The 18,136-nt window shown below is 36.2% G+C and overlaps 2 protein-coding genes across 14 annotated transcripts; one reads left to right on the top strand and one right to left on the bottom strand.

The window, feature by feature from the left end:
* The first annotated feature begins 544 nt into the window (after positions 1–544).
* Positions 545–12,642, top strand: LOC140822911 (uncharacterized). Of its 13 annotated transcripts, none has more exons than XM_073183873.1 (9): positions 545–1,122; positions 1,382–1,639; positions 6,536–6,778; positions 6,917–7,063; positions 7,207–8,719; positions 10,307–10,391; positions 10,496–10,580; positions 10,661–11,017; positions 12,318–12,642. In XM_073183873.1, exons 1-5 carry the CDS (start codon positions 682–684, stop codon positions 8,476–8,478), a joined length of 2,361 nt encoding a protein of 786 aa, XP_073039974.1. In that variant the 5' UTR covers positions 545–681; the 3' UTR covers positions 8,479–8,719; positions 10,307–10,391; positions 10,496–10,580; positions 10,661–11,017; positions 12,318–12,642. The 13 variants fall into 13 exon arrangements, with proteins under 13 accessions (XP_073039974.1, XP_073039978.1, XP_073039975.1 ...); XM_073183877.1 differs by having other exon boundaries at positions 10,661–10,786; positions 12,318–12,641; XM_073183874.1 differs by lacking the exon at positions 12,318–12,642 and having other exon boundaries at positions 10,661–10,786; positions 10,911–11,134.
* Positions 12,643–16,496: 3,854 nt separating this feature from the next.
* On the bottom strand, positions 16,497–17,540 carry LOC140824078 (non-specific lipid transfer protein GPI-anchored 3-like). The gene is made up of 3 exons (XM_073185677.1): positions 17,207–17,540; positions 16,854–16,904; positions 16,497–16,737 (listed from the first exon to the last, which is right to left on the bottom strand). Exons 1-3 carry the CDS (start codon positions 17,538–17,540, stop codon positions 16,625–16,627), a joined length of 498 nt encoding a protein of 165 aa, XP_073041778.1. The 3' UTR covers positions 16,497–16,624.
* Positions 17,541–18,136: the final 596 nt, after the last annotated feature.

Here is an 18,136-nt window from a genome sequence, read left to right on the forward strand (position 1 = left end):
TTTAAAATTGACGTACGATTTGACAGTCGACGTTTTACGAAATTTTATGATGTAAAGATTTTTAAGTGTTGAGTTATTTTAAATGAGGGTTTCGAATTTTAAGGTTTAGAAACATTAAAAAATTTAATATATTTTAAAAGAAAAATGAGTAAAAGACATTTCAAAATTAATATCTTAAAAATATCTACTTGAAACGTCGATTTTAATTTTCAACTAAATTTTCACTTTTTGTAAAAATGGGACAAAATAGCTCGATTAATAGTCCTCAAAACTCATTTCCAACAAAGGTATCAAGTCATCTATAATTAGAGTTAGGGGTACATAAAATAAATTAAAAATCGTAAAATAAATTAATTTTTAAGTGATTTTTATTTAGATTGAAATTTATCCAAGACCAAAATGACGGAAAAACAAAAGTGGAAGGACTGAAAGAGTAATTTTCAATAATCTATTTTAACTAAAATGATAACTTGGCAATGCTATTGACTAAACGACGCCACGTGTCCTTCTGGCTTTCTCCATATGCCCAATCATCAACTTCCAAAGACCCACTCACCTCCAAATCAATCCTTCACACGTTGTCGTCTTTCATGCAACTTCTCTCCTCGTCTGCTCCTCCAAAATCCCCCCCTCTCCACCCTCAATCCGCCAATCTCCATCCCTAGCCCTAAATTTCATGCCATGGCGTTAGTCACCGGTGATCAGTACCTCGAGTCGCTCGTTAAATTTGTGGAAGATCAAGCGGAGAGGCTGATCGAAGGTACTCTCGTCTTGAAATTGAATCCCGTGGGGTTGAGGTATGTGCAATCCAGGCTAGAAGCGTTGGAGGAGCTTGAGAGCTTGATTGCTGGAGCTCCGGTCGATTATCTGCGGGCGTATGTTTCTGATTTGGGTGATCACCGCGCGCTCGAGCAGTTACGAAGGATTCTTAGGTTGTTGCCTTCATTGAAAGTGGTTTCGGTGCTCCCGGCGCCGGGCAGGGATCCTACGCCGCTATATTTGTTGCCATTTGGATGTCTTAAGGTTTTGGAACTCCGGGGATGCGATCTGTCGACGTCGGCTGCGAAGGGGCTGCTTGAACTGAGGTTTACGCTGGAGAAGCTGATTTGTCATTTTTCTACCGTGAGTGCCTGTTATATATTATTTTTCGAAATAAAGTAGAATAGATGAGTTTTGGGAGTGGGGCTGATTTTGAAACTGTGATGCTCTGAAAGGGAGGATGTCTCTTGTTGTTCAATGGTTTGAGGACAACTATCAGAATGCATGCCTATTTTTTCTTTTATAAAAATGAAAATGGTTATGTTTTGTTAGTTAAATGTATTTGAAGTGCTGCAGGTATTGATTTCCTGTTTTCTCTTTTTTCATATCACAATTGGCTTAGGATGCATTACGGCATGTATTCGCCACTAGAATTGTAGAGATAAAGGATTCGCCGCAGTGGAACCGCTTGTGTTTTGTGTCATGTGCATGTAATGGCCTGGTTCTCATGGATGAGGCTTTGCAGCTTCTTCCTGTCGTGGAGACTCTCGATCTCAGTAGGAACAAATTCTCAAAGGTGGATAATCTATACAAATGCAGCAAATTGAAGCACCTCGATCTGGGATTTAATAACCTGAGAAGCATTTCATCATTTGGTGAGGTAACTTTTTGAAATTTCCAGAGAAAGAGATGCTTTTAGTAAGTGCTGACTTGAATGATTTTCTTTTTTATTTTGTTTATTATAATTGTTCACATTATTGTGCTGCATTTACGTAGAGATTTCAAATGCAGAGATCTGGATAATAACTATTCAACTAGCCTAATTAACTGTAGCGCCCTTACCCGAGCCTCTACTAAAGAGACTAATAAACATGCAACATTAAACTTAATATCAACAATTAAACAGCGAAAACCAAATACTTAATCATCTTACAACCCAAATGATAACAAAACAATAACGACAGTCTTAAACATTAATACAACCATAACAAATACAAAACATAACCCTGAACGAGAAAACGATAAACCACAGAAAACTTCCACTGGATCACCACCGAAAACCCAACTGCTCTAGCCACTGCCCTGGTCGTCCGAACCGTCCAACCTAAGACCTGCCCCGTGGAATGGGGTGCCCAAGATGAAAACAAGGACGTGAGCGACAATCGCCCAATACGAGAATTTACGAGTATACAAACTGATATGATGCATGCAAAATGCAATATGCTCGGATATCAAGGATCAAGTCAAGAATCTCATGCTCAGTCTAGAGGCGCCTGAGTGTGTAGTCTCTGATCTGCCTAGGCATGTTTTGGCTCCCACACTCATCATCAAGACGTGGACCTGCAATGTCCAGGTCATCAGAGCTCGCGGGTCCCGTCGGACACTGTAGCTCTCGATGCCCCATTGTCCACAATACAGAATAGGGCTGAGCGGCCCCAACAAACGAGGTATATCTCAAAAGATATCAGGCTCAACATGATATGTCATGCATAATATGCCAAAACAGTAAAACATGTATCATGCAACAGATAAATATGCAGCATATAAGTGTGTATACTACGCTTGGATATCTCAGTCAGTACATCACGTACCTCACTAAAACAATCTGACAGAAAGCTCTGAACCTAGACAATACCAACATAAAGAAATCACTAACAAACCAGATCAAACATGCTACAAAGATCTCCCTATGATCCTTAAATCATTATCTAATGATTTAGGATTATACCTGCGTCCGTCGTCAGCCCGCTGATGATGTCTCGATCTCAGTACACCGACCCTCCTCGAGTCGACACTAGCTCCGAAACTTCCCGACATCAAAGTGCCCTAGAAACTGGCTAGAAAACCTAAGGTACAACTAGAACTCTCTCTGAAGAATGCGGTGAAGGAAACAAAAGAATCGGCTTCCATTTATAGGCTGCATCCGGACTATTTCAGAAAATCTGAACCAATCTTATCTGCCACGTGTCAGAATCTCATTGGTCTAGTTGGATTTCTCGAGATAATGTAATCCGAAGTAGGTCGGGTTATCTATTTAAAATTCGGTGGATACCAACAGCTTAATCCCGAATTATCAATTCCTTAATAATACTTAATTAACATCTCATTAATTATCTCTTAATTAATATTTCATTCAAAATAAGAATTCGGGTCATTACATCCTCCCCTCCTTACAAAGATTTCGTCTTCGAAATCAAAACTGAAGTACAATACAACTGAATAAAATACAACTCAAAACAAATGTGGATACTCTGAGCGCATACGACTCTCTAACTCCCAAGTCGCTTCTGTAGTACCTCGGCGTTGCCATTGCACTAGAACAAGTGGAATGGTCTTGTTTCTGAGCTTTTTCTCTTTCCTACCCAGGATTAAAAGTGGCTGCTCGACATAAGTCAAGTCTTCTTCAAGTTGAACGTCTGTCGGACTAAGAACGTGCGACTCATCTGCTACATACCGTCGTAGCAACGATACATGAAAGACATTATGAATGCTGGACAGATACGGTGGTAAAGCCAATCGATACGCCAAATTTCCAACACATTCCAAGATCTCAAAAGGTCCGATGAATCTTGGGGCTAATTTTCCCTTGAGTCCAAATCTCATCACCCTGCGGAACGGTGAAACTTTAAGGAAAACTTTTTCCCCTGACTGAACCTGTAGAGGTCTACGCTTGGTATTCGCATAACTCGATTGACGATCTTGTGCAGTTTTAATTCTCTTCTTGATCAATTCCACTACGTCAATCGCTTGTTGCACTAATTCAGGTCCTTGCACTTGTCGTTCTCCTACTTCGTCCCAAAACAAAGGAGTACGACAACGTCTACCATACAATGCTTCGAACGGAGCCATACCAATGCTACTGTGGTAGCTATTGTTATATGCAAACTCAACAAGCGGCAGATGATCATGCCATGCTGGTCCAAAATCCAAAGCACAAGCACGCAACATGTCCTCGAGTGTCTGAATAGTCCTCTCAGACTGACCATCGGTCTCTGGATGATAGGCAGTACTCAGACTCAATGTCGTTCCCAACGCTTTTTGAAAACTTCCCCAGAACCTTGAGGTAAAGCGTGGATCTCTATCACTGACTATACTTGTTGGCACACCATGATATCAACCCAAGCTTCAGCAACATCAGCATTCTCATCTCCGGTCAACGGTGGAGGTCCAATCTTCATAAAATCCATAATGTTGACACGGTTCCTACGTCTCCTTTCATCATGATCTCGGTGACGCCTTCCGTCACGATCTCTACGACGATGTTCTCGGCCAGCCTCATCGTCGCCATAACAGCCATGTCCCACACTACCGTGACTGCTTCCATCTCCTGACATCTGAAAGGAAACTAAAATCAACTTCTAAATCTTCAAAATAGAATTACTAATGTCCCAAAAATCTTTGCATGCTCTGATACCACCAAATGTAGCGTCCTTACCCGAGCCACTACTAAACAGACTAATAAACATGCAACATTAAACTTAATACCAACAATTAAACAGCGGATACCAAATACTTAATCATCTTACAACCCAAATGATAACAAAACAATAACGACAGTCTTAAACATTAATACAACCATGACAAATACAAAACATAACCCTGAACGAGAAAACGATAAACCACAGAAAACCTCCATTGGATCACCACCGAAAACCCAACTGCTCTAGCCACTGCCCTGGTCGTCCGAACCGTCCAACCTAAGACCTGCCCTGTGGAATGGGGTGCCCAAGATGAAAACAAGGACGTGAGCGACAATCGCCCAATACGAGAATGTACGAGTATACAAACTGATATGATGCATGCAAAATGCAATATGCTCGGATATCAAGAATCAAGTCAAGAATCTCATGCTCAGTCTAGAGGCGCCTGAGTGTGTAGTCTCTGATCTGCCCTAGGCATGTTTTGGCTCCCACACTCATCATCAAGACGTGGACCTGCAATGTCCAGGTCATCAGAGCCCGCGGGTCCCGTCGGACACTGTAGCTCTCGATGCCCCATCGTCCATAATACAGAATAGGGCTGAGCGGCCCCAACAAACGAGGTATATCTCAAAAGATATCAGTCTCAACATGATATGTCATGCATAATATGGCAAAGCAGTAAAACATGTATCATGCAACAGATAAATATGCAGCATATAAGTGTGTATACTACGCTTGGATATCTCAGTCAGTACATCACGTACCTCACTAAAACAATCTGACAGAAAGCTCTGAACCTAGACAATACCAACATAAAGAAATCACTAACAAACCAGATCAAACATGCTACAAAGATCTCTCTATGATCCTTAAATCACTATCTAAGGATTTAGGATTATACCTGCGTCCGTCGTCAGCCCGCTGATGATGTCTCGATCTCAGTACACCAACCCTCCTCGAGTCGACACTAGCTCCGAAACTTCCCGACACCAAAGTGCCCTAGAAACTGGCTAGAAAACCTAAGGTACAACTAGAACTCTCTCTGAAGAATGCGGTGAAGGAAACAAAAGAATCGGCTTCCATTTATAGGCTGCATTCGGACTATTTCAGAAAATCTGAACCAATCTTATCTGCCACGTGTCAGAATCTCATTGGTCTAGTTGGATTTCTCGAGATAATATAATCCGAAGTAGGTCGGGTTATCCATTTAAAATTCGGTGGATACCAACAGCTTAATCCCGAATTATCAATTCTTTAATAATACTTAATTAACATCTCATTAATTATCTCTTAATTAATATTTCATTCAAAATAAGAATTCGGGTCATTACATTAACTCGATGAAAGCTATGCAGAAATGAAGAGGCATCCCAGTTGTCGTCAATTAGAGACAATTCTTCTTCCTGCCATAATATTATACGCATTGCTCATAGGCAATAGAGATTTTGGGTTTTTTTACGCTTTTTCTCCATGGATTCTGGAGAAAGGAAGGAATTAAAGCTTGGGTTTAGATTTATAAGGGACATTATGGTAATATATTATTTTGATGGATGGTGATAAAAACAACTGCTGCCTGGGACTTTTATCAACCAAAATGGTGTTGTAATGATGGCCTATGGAAATTGGGGTGATGGAATGGCTACACACCGCTGGTTAATCCTTGATGATTAGACAACCCTACCTCTGGTGTTCCCGGCCTTAGGAGTTGGAGAACAGGAATCTTAACTTTTAAAACATTCAGAAACAAAAAATTGATCCTATTTGGTAGAGTTTTAAAAAGGAATAAACATTTTTTCTTTCTTCTTCTTTATTAATGACTTTATTAATTGCGATATAGTAATCACATATGTGGATCTCACTTGAAAATCCCAAGTTAACATGAATGGCCTTCGGTGATAAATTTGTGTGATAGTTGTAATATATTTCCTAGCTACTTCCTACTTGTTTAAAATGCTACAAGTAGCTTCAGTTTAAAATGATTGTTGGGCAAATATGGGAATGTAAAACAAAGAGTAGAAAAGTGAAGAAAGGAGCCTTTGTTTGATTCATGTTCTATATAGTTACTTAAAGATATTTTGTTTCCATTTCTGTCCTGCTATAAGTTTTGGACTCACTTCAGATGTTCTTCCATGTAGGTTCTTTGTCAAATTGTTAAACTTGATCTGAGGAACAATGCTTTGTCCACACTGCATGGAATTGAGAATTTGAAGTCACTTGAAGGGCTGGACCTTTCCTACAATATTATTTCAAACTTCTCTGAGGTGGTGATTCTTGCCGGTCTTCCATCACTTCAGAACTTGTGGTTGGAAGGAAATCCTCTTTGCTGTGCAAGATGGTTCCGAGCCCAAGTTTTCAGCTTTTTTCCTCTTCCATACATGGTAAGTCACTATTGATTTAGTCATTGTTATAATTCACAATTGAAGAATTTGATGTCTGGTCAACTGCATATATGTGCCAATAATAAAGCCTAGCTTACATTGAACTTAACTGTTGTTATATTTGCATGTGTTCTGTAGCTTAAACTGGATGATAAGAGAATATCCCCAAGTGAATTTTGGAAGAGGCAGATTATAGTCACTAGCAGGATGAAGCAACCTGCTAGATTTGGATTTTATGTACCAGCCAAGGATGACACTGATTTAGAGGGGATGAATACAAAGCGGGTAGGAAGCCGTACCATTGCAATAGGCTCTCTTTCGTTTTTGTGTTAAACCTTTAACTTATCAGAAAAAGATTCCTTTATATTTGCTCTTACGAAGTTAATTTCTTTGCTTCTGAAGCGTGCATGTTGTTTAATGATTTGCAGAAGACTATCTCTCGAGTTGTGAGCATAGAGAGTGAAAAACAGTTCATTCGTCTGTGTTCTGATCCAGATTCCATGTCATGTGATAATGAGATTCAAAGCAAAGACGAAAATGCGATTTCAGATGATGAAGCTGAAATAGAACATATGATGAAAAGAATTGAACTTATGAAAAAAGAACATTCTATTCAATGGTTGCACAAATTTAAAGAATGGATGGATCAAGCATCTGGAAATGTTGATGGTAACAAATTTAGGAGTGATATCCTAAGTAATAATAAAGAAATTCACGCAAATGGCAAGTGGAAAGATGAGAACCTTGGTGAGACCTCAAAATGTATCTCCGACTCTGTTCAGCATTTTGGGGATGAGAGTAGCACAATGATGCTAGAATCTGAAACTTCCTTTGCGGATACATCACCTGTTGTCAATTCCCGACGGCATTTTGATAGAAATAGTGACACAACATCAAAATCGTTCTTAACGAACCGGGGAAGGGATGGTTCTGTTGCCAACAATTTACGTGGTAATCTAGAAGAGCTTAGATCTTTAAATGATGAAGGGTTTATGTCTGCTGATGTTGTTTACTCTCGCTTTAATTCACTTGTTTCTGGAGGGGATAACACAAGTATTGAAAATTTAATTTCCCCATCAAGTCTAAATAGTGTCATGGGGTCCCGTTCATCGTCAGCTTGCCCGAGATCTCCCCCTCATTACCAAGAAGATATTTTGCATCGACGCCAGAACTTAGAAGAAGAGCTTTTGCAGCTATCTGCTGAATCCTTCTTCGTGGCATCCTCTGATAGTAATTCAAGCTGCAGTGAAGATGATTCTGCTGAGTTTGACTCAAATTTAACTCAGGTTAATCAGTCCCTTGATGAAAATATTTCTGGAAGAAATGCAAAAGATTACTCTGTGGTTTCCAACTCAGGTGACATAAATGATGACACAAATCCATCTATGAAGCAAAATGGAACACTCATTTCAGGTCCTTTTACTGGAGGAAAATATGCTGGTACTAGAGCTAGAGAGTTTGAGGTTTCAACCCATGCTTCAAGTGGTAGCATCACTGATTCTTTGGTTGACGATGATATTGTAAATTTTCGTGAGGGACAATCTGATTTTTTGCAGAAGAATAAATGCAGAAGGAAACCAAGAAGAAGAATGGTTTCCTTACCTGAGGAGGATGATATCCATGGCAACATTGACTCATCGAAGAAGTCCGGTGACCATGTGCAAATCTACAAAAATGATATAGAAAGTGAAGGGAAATAATTATTTTGCTCTAATTATGTGGAAATTCATTTCAGTTAGGATAAATGATGACAGTATGACCACCATCTTCTGCACCGTTACTTGGGTGTTCTTTCTGGGTTAAATACATCAATAAAGAGACAGATAGTGTTATTGAGACCTATTTCAATTCGAAGATAGCTGATTCTGGGATTGGTGAAATTTTTATGCAGCGAATGCTATGCTGTTGTTTGTTTCCTGGGAGATCAGGTTATTATGAAAGGTTATTTCTTGTTCACTGAATCATTATGATCTGATTTACTCTGAGAATGTTTTCTGATTTCTTCTTCCTTAGAATATATTTGTTTGAATGTGGGCGACACATGATTATTTCTAGCTTATAACTAATAAAACGACGATGTTTCTGTTTAGCTATTGGTATATTAGTTACCAAAAATATAGGTCTGTTAAGATCTCTAGAATCTAGAGGCCCTTAACATTATGAGTAACTTCACATCATTCATGAAAATAATTCTGCTCTCTTCTATTTGTCGGATTTATTTGTTAACATTAGAAACTAACATTCCTCAATGACACCATCGAGATTATCCATCACATAACCTTGATTAGGATTCTCAGAGAAATGTGAAGAAACATCGAACAAATATTTATTTAAAAGTAGTCTGCTCCAATGAAATTATATTTGATGCCCCCAATATTTAACCGTGTCTGAGTCTTACTTCTTCTTGAAGACCTTAGCCGCAATCTGTTGAGCACGTTTCGTCCGAATCCTTACATTCGGTATCATATGTAGACGAGCTCGGACGAGCCTCGTGAGCTCGGCCGAGCACTATTCAGCGACTCAGCCGAACCGAGTCCTGGTGCTAGGCTCAGCCGAACCTGGTGTTCGGCAGATCGGCCGAACCGAGCCTTGGTGCTCGGTTGTGGCCCGCTCATCCGGCGTATGATTAGACATTTCAGAAAATCCGGGGCATTTCCGGATTTACAGGGATTGGAGAAAAGTTTAATTTTATAGAAAAATTTACCTAAGATAGACCTTTGCTCGATATGATAAATAGTCCTCTCAACCATTATAAAAACTCAGGTTTCATTGCAAAGGGGACATTCGAACATTAATCTTCTTCAGCACTATTCTACATCTTCTATCTTCCCTTTTATTTCTTCAAAAAACCAAGATCCGACCAGAACGTCAGAGTGGTCACGTCAGAAAAATCCCCGGAACCTTTCAATATCTGCTCGTCTGTGCAGACGGGCAGCGCTCCATCTGCTCCGGTTCAAACATTCCTGATCCGAAGCTCCAGCTCACCAGACCGAACCCAGGGAAAATTTGGTATCACCAATATTGTTGTTGTTCGTCTTCATGTTTATAAAAATATGGTATTTAAAGAGAAATGAACACTGTTGATTTTTTCTGAATTTGTAAATGAAGATACGAGCCTTTGAGCTGAAATATACTGAAATCTGCATGGGTTATAATGCGAAAGATCATAGTAAGATTTGCAGAATGATTATTTAGTTATGTATTAAGTTGTTTTTTTTTATTCAGATATTTAGGAGTGACAAAAATATTTTTAGTGTAATAATATTTTCACTTGATTTTGTGTTGTTTACATTCCTCTTAATGTGTAAAATTTGTTGTTCATAAGTGGAGTGCAAATAACAAAAAATTAGTAGCACCACCCATATTTTTATTTCATATTTCATGTTGTAAGTTTATAGATTGACATTCTACATGCATGCTAATATAAACTTTGGGCAATTGTTACTTGACTCTGGTTGTATTAGAATGTTGGTGGTTCAAATGCTTCTATTAGCTTGTTGGTGATAAATATCCAGTTAATGTATGCAGGGATGTAGCTGTTCTACGAAGCAGCGAACACAAGTATATTTTACTCATTGTTGGTGCATGTGGTGGGCAGGTTAGCTTTGTAGTGGTATGAGCTTTTAGCTAGAAATGCACTTTATTCTATCATCTTTTGTTTTATTTTCTACCGTGTAAATTCTGCTTATCTGGGCTATTTGATGTCTCTACTTGTAGGAGATGCATCGGTAGAGGTAGTTGGTTGCCACAGTGTTGGTGACGATAGTGAGGTTTTTGTTGGACTAGGACTTCAAGTTGTAAGGTAGTAACTTGCAGCTACTTTGCTCTTTTTCTCCACTCCTTATTTTGTAACAGCGTGTATATCATGTTGGACATGTATAGGGTTCTCTTCGAAGGGAATTCCACATATGTTTTCATAACCAGCTGTTTGAAGAGATCAAGAGAATTGCTTGGTGTGTTTGATTTTCTTGACTCGTCGGGAATCACGGATCAATGCTCTCTGACGAGGTTATCTATAGCATCTCTTTGATGTTTTTAATTCTGAAACTGTTTCTTATGTTGTATTTATCTGGGCTTTGTGCGTTGAACTTTTTATCTTTATATCATGACATGTGTTTGAATTATAATGGAGCTTAGAGCAGGTTCAGATTAATCTTTTTGAGGAGACTGTCTTTAGAGGTTTACAGATCAACATTTTCTAGTACTCCATTGTCTTTTTTGGGCACGACAGGTTGGAAGGTATGCCATGGTTTGACTTGAACTTCCCCATTACATATAGGGATTTTAGTATTAAAAACAGCAACGCTGGTAGAGTCCTTCATTAATCACAATATGTCGTTACAAGAGTTGAACCGGGAGAAAATTGGGGATGTGTTTGGTTTTGTTTTTAAAAAATACCTTCTAATAATTAAAAATAAAAACAACAGAACTATTTTTTTAATCTGTTTTCTAGAAACACATTTCACATCTTCCAACATAATTATTTCTTCAAATTCATTTTTTCAACCTGTCCAAAAGTATCGTATTGTTATTTTATATTGCAACTTGGTGTATGATTCGAATTTTTAAACGCCCACATACTATTACAGAATCAATTGTGAGAGAAAGCTACCTGATTCAACTGAGTACAGTAAATGTTTTTCCTTTAAAACAAACCGTACAATTTTGTTTTCTCAAAATAAACCTCCGAAACGCTGGAAACTATGCTAAACACACCCTGAATTTTAGAGTTTCTGTGGAACAGTTTTTGAATTAGCGTAATTTATTCTTGTGATCCCTTGTCTTTCCAAAATGGACTTTAACTGTATAAATGTCTATGGTAAGTCATTAAGCACCGTCTTTTTTTACCCACCATAGCACAGAAATTAAACCTCAAGTCTTCGTACCAATATTTGGGCATGCATTACTGGAAATTACAGAAGAATTTAGTTCTTGGCGTTCCATGCCAGTGATGCCACTTAACTTTTTATTAAAAAGCAGAATTGGTGCTTGGAGTTTGAGAATACTCATGTAACTACAACGATGTATCAAACACAAACATCGGCTTGAAGTTTCAGACATATAAAAGCCTGATGCTCTCTGAGACGAACTACTCAAAACAAATTTATAAGACATTTTAAAGAGAAAATTTGAAGTTTGTTTGAGGAAAGTTTATTGTTTATAAATTGCTTTGGGCTGACTTTCAGCTAACCTGAATTTGTACCTTGAAAATTGTTAATAATTTATGACAACAAACAATACTAATTTTTTAAAAAATAAATCAAATGAATCTAAGGAAGTCATTCAGTAAACATATGAGGACTAAACTTCAGTGAAATTAGACTAACTGAGAGGACTATTTCTTGGCATGTTTTAGCTCTTAAAAAATTATTTATGATGCCTAGGGATAAAGTTAGAAAACATCCAAAGTTCTCTTAGAGAGCATGTGGAGTAGTTACTTGAATTTTTTTACATGTATGTTTTACCACTTTACATTGTGCTTACATATGAAATAAACTTCGTTAAATCTTTTTACATTTCATCCCTGTACTCATTTCAGTCAATCATTTGGATTGAATGTTTAAAGAAAATCATGTAGAAAAAGATTGGGAGTGGCAGTGCCAGGATCCAAGGACAAAATTCCGAATAAAGAAGTCTGAATTACATCCACATTTAGTTCGATATCCTAAACAGAATTGCCCTTGGAGATGAAGGTGAATGAAGTGTAAATCCAGTGCTAAAAGCATTGAATAGAATGAAATATGAATGATTTTGCCGTAACTAGAATGAGATGTCATCAAGACAATTTTATATTGAGTCGGTATGGTGGGAATCACGTTTTATTGAAAATAATTTAGCAGTCATTTGCTTTACCTATATTTCAGGCTGTAAAATAAGTAGGAGGCAAAAATTCAATAGATATGATTGATGATACTCTAAAGCTAATTCTCGATATAAAAGGGGAGAACAACAAAATAGGTTATTTTGTATTTTTTCTTTTTAAAAAAAATTTCTGATAGCTTCTCAGTAATTTACTAATTTTACTTAATTTCCGGTATTCCAATTAAATGTAATATAATATATTTTACATATAATTCTAGTAATATATCATGTGGATGTATCTACTCTTAAAAGAAATCAATCAAGTTAAAGAGAGAACCAATGTTCTAAAACGCGCCCTAGGCGGCCGCCTAGGCGCTAGGCGGAGGTCAGCCGCACCGATAAGGTTCTAGGCGACCATCCGCGGCGCTAGGCGGTCCTGGCCGTGCCTAGGCGGACCTGGGCCGCCTAGGGCCTGCTATTTTTTAAAAAAACCTTTGGGCTTTTAAATTTTTTTGATCCACTAACAAGCCCATTTAACAAAATAAAATTTGGGCTAGGTCTGCTACAATTCTTTCATTCTTTCTCGGCTTCTCGTTATTTTCCCTCCTCCTCGGCCACGACTGATGCTCCTTCTCGGCCACAACTTCTGCTGCAATTATTTCCTTCTCGGCTTTTCGTTATTTTCCAGTCTGGAACTCTCCTTCTCGGCCACGACTCCTGCTCCTTCTCGGCCAAAATTCCTGCTGCAAATATGAAGAACTGTTGCTCACTTACTCAGGTTTTTCTTTTGTGTAGTATTATTCATTGACAATCTTCAATAACAATGGCAGTCGATAATAATAAATGGAGCCTCCCCCTCGTGAAAACCTTGCTACTTTACAAAATGAAATGGTCCCATTTTTTTGAGATGACATATTACACTATGTTGGGATTTGGGAATATTTTGAACGTATTTTAAATTTGATTTTATTGTGTTGAAGTTCTAGGATATGATTTATTATGTCTTGATATCGTCGAATCCGATTAGCGGCGCCTAGTCCCCGCCTAGGCGGCCTAGGCGCTAGGCGCCGAGCTGGCGCCCGACTAATGCCTAGCGAATTTTATAACCTTGGAGAGAACTTAGAAAGGGTTTAATAGGTGTAATAAAAAATTATACCATGATACAATTAGTTAGTAAGTGATGCTTGTACAGTGTTGTAAATAGTAAAATATATATATGCATTATATATACATTAGGCAAAAACACGTCAGTTGCACGTGAGAGTAGTAAGTAAGGTCATAAATGTATATTATCAATAGCGTAAATATTATGGCCATTCATAGTTCTTTTTTTTTAAAATCTTAATATGATGCCTTTTTGGTATCTACGGGGTTTTAAGTTGTTTTCGGCTTCTTCTGACTGAGTGTTGATAGTATATCTTCATTTCATATGTCAATTGATTGAATTTCTGTTTTTTTTTTTTTTTTTTTTTTGTATCCTTATTGTTTTATATATATATGCAATAACCACTTTCTTTACACTTTTTATCATCTTTTTCATATACATCATATCCAAGTTTTTTTTTGTTTTGATCAGTTTCCAACCTGTTTAACTCAATAATTTATATGAGTATCTTTTAATATATATTCAAAAGGAAGTTATTATGTACAAAATAAAGATGTTCTAAAGATTGAGAATATTATTTCACGATAATATAAATAAGGTGCATATTAAAATTTATTCTAAACTATACCATGAGATCAAGTCAAAACACTATAACAGAATGTTCAATTTCAATAACCTTTAACAAATGGCCTTCATTGCATGCAAGATCGTCCCATAAAGTTAATGTAATTGTATCCAATCTACGTTGAAATCAGCATAGAAAATTAATGTTGGATTGTTCTCCTTGATAGTAGTGGTTCTCAATATTAATAATTAAAAAATATATATTTATTTATAAACGTAAATATTATGAATTTTTTCTTGAAATTTATAAAACAATGTCTCCATTTAAATATAGTGATTTTTAAAAAAACATTATTTGTTAGCAATTCAATTTGATGTGATACTGCATACTCACACATAATAATATATATAAGTTTATGTAATATAGCAATCCAACATATTTAAAAATCACTAATTACTAAAAAACATCAAAGAATTAGATAGATCAATCGAATTTATATCCGTACGATTAACATTTATATGATTATGACCATTTTAATATTTTCTGTGTGAAATCAAAGGACATTAATTAACTCATTTGACTACAAAAAACCAAATATGTTCAAATCATGGTCACTATAGGATTAAAGTTTACCATGACACTAAAAACTATTACTATTAGTAGAGACGTGATTTTATTTTCTTATATTTATGACAACGTAGAATATCATATTAAGTGATACGAGGGGTTTTCGTAGTAACAAACAAATTTTTTATCCAGAATTTTTTTAAAAAATATCACATTATCATAGCAGTGCAATGCATGTGTATCCACTATCATCCATGTAAATTGGAATATATCAACTCGAAATCTACGTAGTATCACATTATTACAAACAAGAGACTACTGCTCCCAATCACTATTAGATTTTGATATCTCTGATAAAATAAAAAATAAAAATAAAAAAAATGAATGCACGTAACATCTTTTCAAGAATGAAAAAAAATTAATTGTTGTTAAATAATTAACATTAATTATTAAAAAAAAACTCTCGTTTGTCATTTTAATCTTTCTGTCAAAATTTTAAACTTTTAAAATAATTTTATTGAATCTATTCCTGTAACGAAATAAATTAAATATGAAATTACAAAATATAAATTGCAGAACAACAAGTTCTCAAGTACTGGTTGTGTAATGTTAAAAAAAAAAGTACTGGTTGTGTAAGGAATATAATAAAACTTTAAAACGACATAGACTTAATTTTAGCGATAATCAATCTTAAAATGATTTAACATATTTGATACTAAATATTTCATTTCGTATTATCCACGCTTATTTGGTCAAGACTATTACATTTTACCTAAAATATAATATTTGATACTCTATGAAAATTTAGGGTCTGATTCCAACAAGTGTCACTAATCCAGACACAGATTTTGAATTTGTCCTGAGCCTGAAATCACGAATAAGACCGTTAGAAGGGGGCCATGAGGGTCTCCTGACCTAGCCCCTCCGACACTCAAGTCAGAGACCGAAGATATAAGTGAGGAGTAGCTAAGGGTACTGTTGAAAAATATATAGTGAATGAATCAGTATACATCCGAATCTAGTATTTATAGGAGAATACATAAGTCAATGATATGTCTGTCTTCCATCTGGGCTAGGAATGAGCCAGAGATAGTAGGCTCATCCACGGGGTATCAATATTGAATACATTTATCGAGATCAACTCCATCTGAATTGTTTTGTTTCATCGACTCTATTATACATACATACATACATAAAATCTCAATCATTATACTTTAATTAGGAAAATTTTAACCAACTTAATCCCTTGGTAATTATTTTGACTTAAAAGAATTTTTAAAGAAATTTGCCAATCCTGAAATCAAAATGAATTTCATCATTGTTTTGATATTCTCAATGATTTTTTAGTTTCGAATGATATCGTATACAAAGATTTTATCGTTTTACCTTCAAATTAATGAACTTTTGACCGATGATTCACATTCTTAAGAAAGAAACATTATTAATTAAATCATGAAAATTTAATCAAATTTTCAAACTCGATAATCTCAATATAACCCGAATCTTGCGGGGTATTATCCACACATTACATAACTAACTCACAGAATCCCCAAAGTCTTAAATGATAATTTGACAATGGTCAATATCGGCTCTTTTAATATAATATAATTTTTAACATCGGATGTATCTCAGCGGTGCTCACATATGTGTTTATGGTAGACGTTCACTAAACGGAATGAGCATATTGTACAATTTTAGCAAAAATACTATTGACAAGAAATTGTTGGACTTTGAAACAAAGAAATTTCAGTAGTCTCTAATAAAAAGCCACAGTAGGCTACTTGACGTACATCACCAAACATACATCTCAATTAATCAGAATGCTAATTAAACTGAAAATGGCAGCCATGCTTAGAGATCCAGCAACATGGGAAATCACACTGCTGCCTGCGCTTTTGGGAGGTGGACTTACAGCAGAACCTGAAACAACATTTCTTCGGATAATAAATCTTAACCAAGATTTCAAAATCACCATTTTAAGTTATGGGGTTAAATTTATGTTTCTAATTAAATGGTATGAGTGCATAAAAATTTACCAGTCGAAGGAGCGGGTGGAGCCTTTAGGGAACCAGTGGGAGTTGGTGCACCTGGAGATCAGTCGAAGAAATTAAACCCCTTAAACCGGATTTTTTTAATCAGTTCATGCATGTTTTTTAAAAAAGTTTATAAATATCAACATGTATTATATCTTAATTTATTATCAAATTTTATATAAAGAAACATAAATATTCATTTTTGCGTGAGACGTAGTTGGTAGAGACGCCAAGAAACTCGAATGGACGGATCAATGACCAGAATGTGTAACCATATTTGAAATATATATTTTTCATTTGAAATGCTACATACATAAAAAACACAGAACTTCCTAAAAAATTAAAATAAAATTTACCCTTTTTGCAAATGGATGCATCGGCACTTGCACCACAAGATTTTGCAAGATTGAGTCCATCCTGTTGAGTCACGTTGAGACTTTTCAAGATATCCGGATTGTTGAACACAGCGCAGAGGCATTGGCTTTCCTGGGATACCACCTGTTTCATCGGCACGCAGCACGACGGCGGCGGGGTGGTCTGTGACTTGAGATACGGCTGGCACGGCAGTAGTTTCTGGATGCATGGCAGCGGATCCCCGCCGTGGTCACCACCACCTTCATGAGAAAAACCCATAAAAACCAGAGAGCATATCACGAGAAAGAACAAGCAAATAGAATTGGATTTAGCCATGGATTTCTAGTTTTCAGAAAAGGGTTTTTTTCCCTGTCTTTTGTGAGTGAGAGGGAATGCAGGGTTTGCTTGGGATTTTATGAATGAATTAAGGAAGTATCTTGCTCCCCTCAATATTAGGAACGGATTTTAAGGTAGTTATAATCTTGATCATGTATAAGGATTTTTTACCTTAACAGACAAGAAATGGAAAAAATAAGGGAATTTTTTTTCTATTAAATTGTTTAATTTTGAGTTTCATCCATTAACTTGTCAAACTTTGATTTTGATGTACTAAATTTTACCTTTATGCTATTTTGTTCTAATTGCGATGTGGTGCTGAACACGTCAACAATTTATGGTATCACGTCAGCATCTTCAAGAGTCGTATATACACTCAAACGAAATATGATCAAAAGTCATATATATATATATATATATATATATATATATATATATATATATATATATATATATATATATATATATTGTACCACAACCAAACTTTAAATACTTAATGGACTAAAACTCAATATAGAACAAGTTAGTGCACCAAAAATAATTTTCCAAAAAAATTATCCAATCAAAATTAAATTTTGTAGATTTTAAGTTTCATT

Source organism: Primulina eburnea, chromosome 2 (assembly GCF_022965805.1).
Source record: "Primulina eburnea isolate SZY01 chromosome 2, ASM2296580v1, whole genome shotgun sequence".
Taxonomy (NCBI): Eukaryota; Viridiplantae; Streptophyta; class Magnoliopsida; order Lamiales; family Gesneriaceae; genus Primulina; species Primulina eburnea.

Coding starts and splice junctions, on each gene's coding strand:
- LOC140822911 (XM_073183873.1), top strand. CDS start 682: ATGGCGTTAGTCACCGGTGATCAGTACCTCGAGTCGCTCGTTAAATTT. Junction 1,640..6,535: donor GCATTTCATCATTTGGTGAG/GTAACTTTTTGA, acceptor TCTTCCATGTAG/GTTCTTTGTCAAATTGTTAA. Junction 7,064..7,206: donor AGGGGATGAATACAAAGCGG/GTAGGAAGCCGT, acceptor AATGATTTGCAG/AAGACTATCTCTCGAGTTGT.
- LOC140824078 (XM_073185677.1), bottom strand. CDS start 17,540: ATGGCTAAATCCAATTCTATTTGCTTGTTCTTTCTCGTGATATGCTCT. Junction 16,905..17,206: donor TGCATCCATTTGCAAAAAGG/GTAAATTTTATT, acceptor ACTGATCTCCAG/GTGCACCAACTCCCACTGGT. Junction 16,738..16,853: donor TCCACCCGCTCCTTCGACTG/GTAAATTTTTAT, acceptor ATGTTGTTTCAG/GTTCTGCTGTAAGTCCACCT.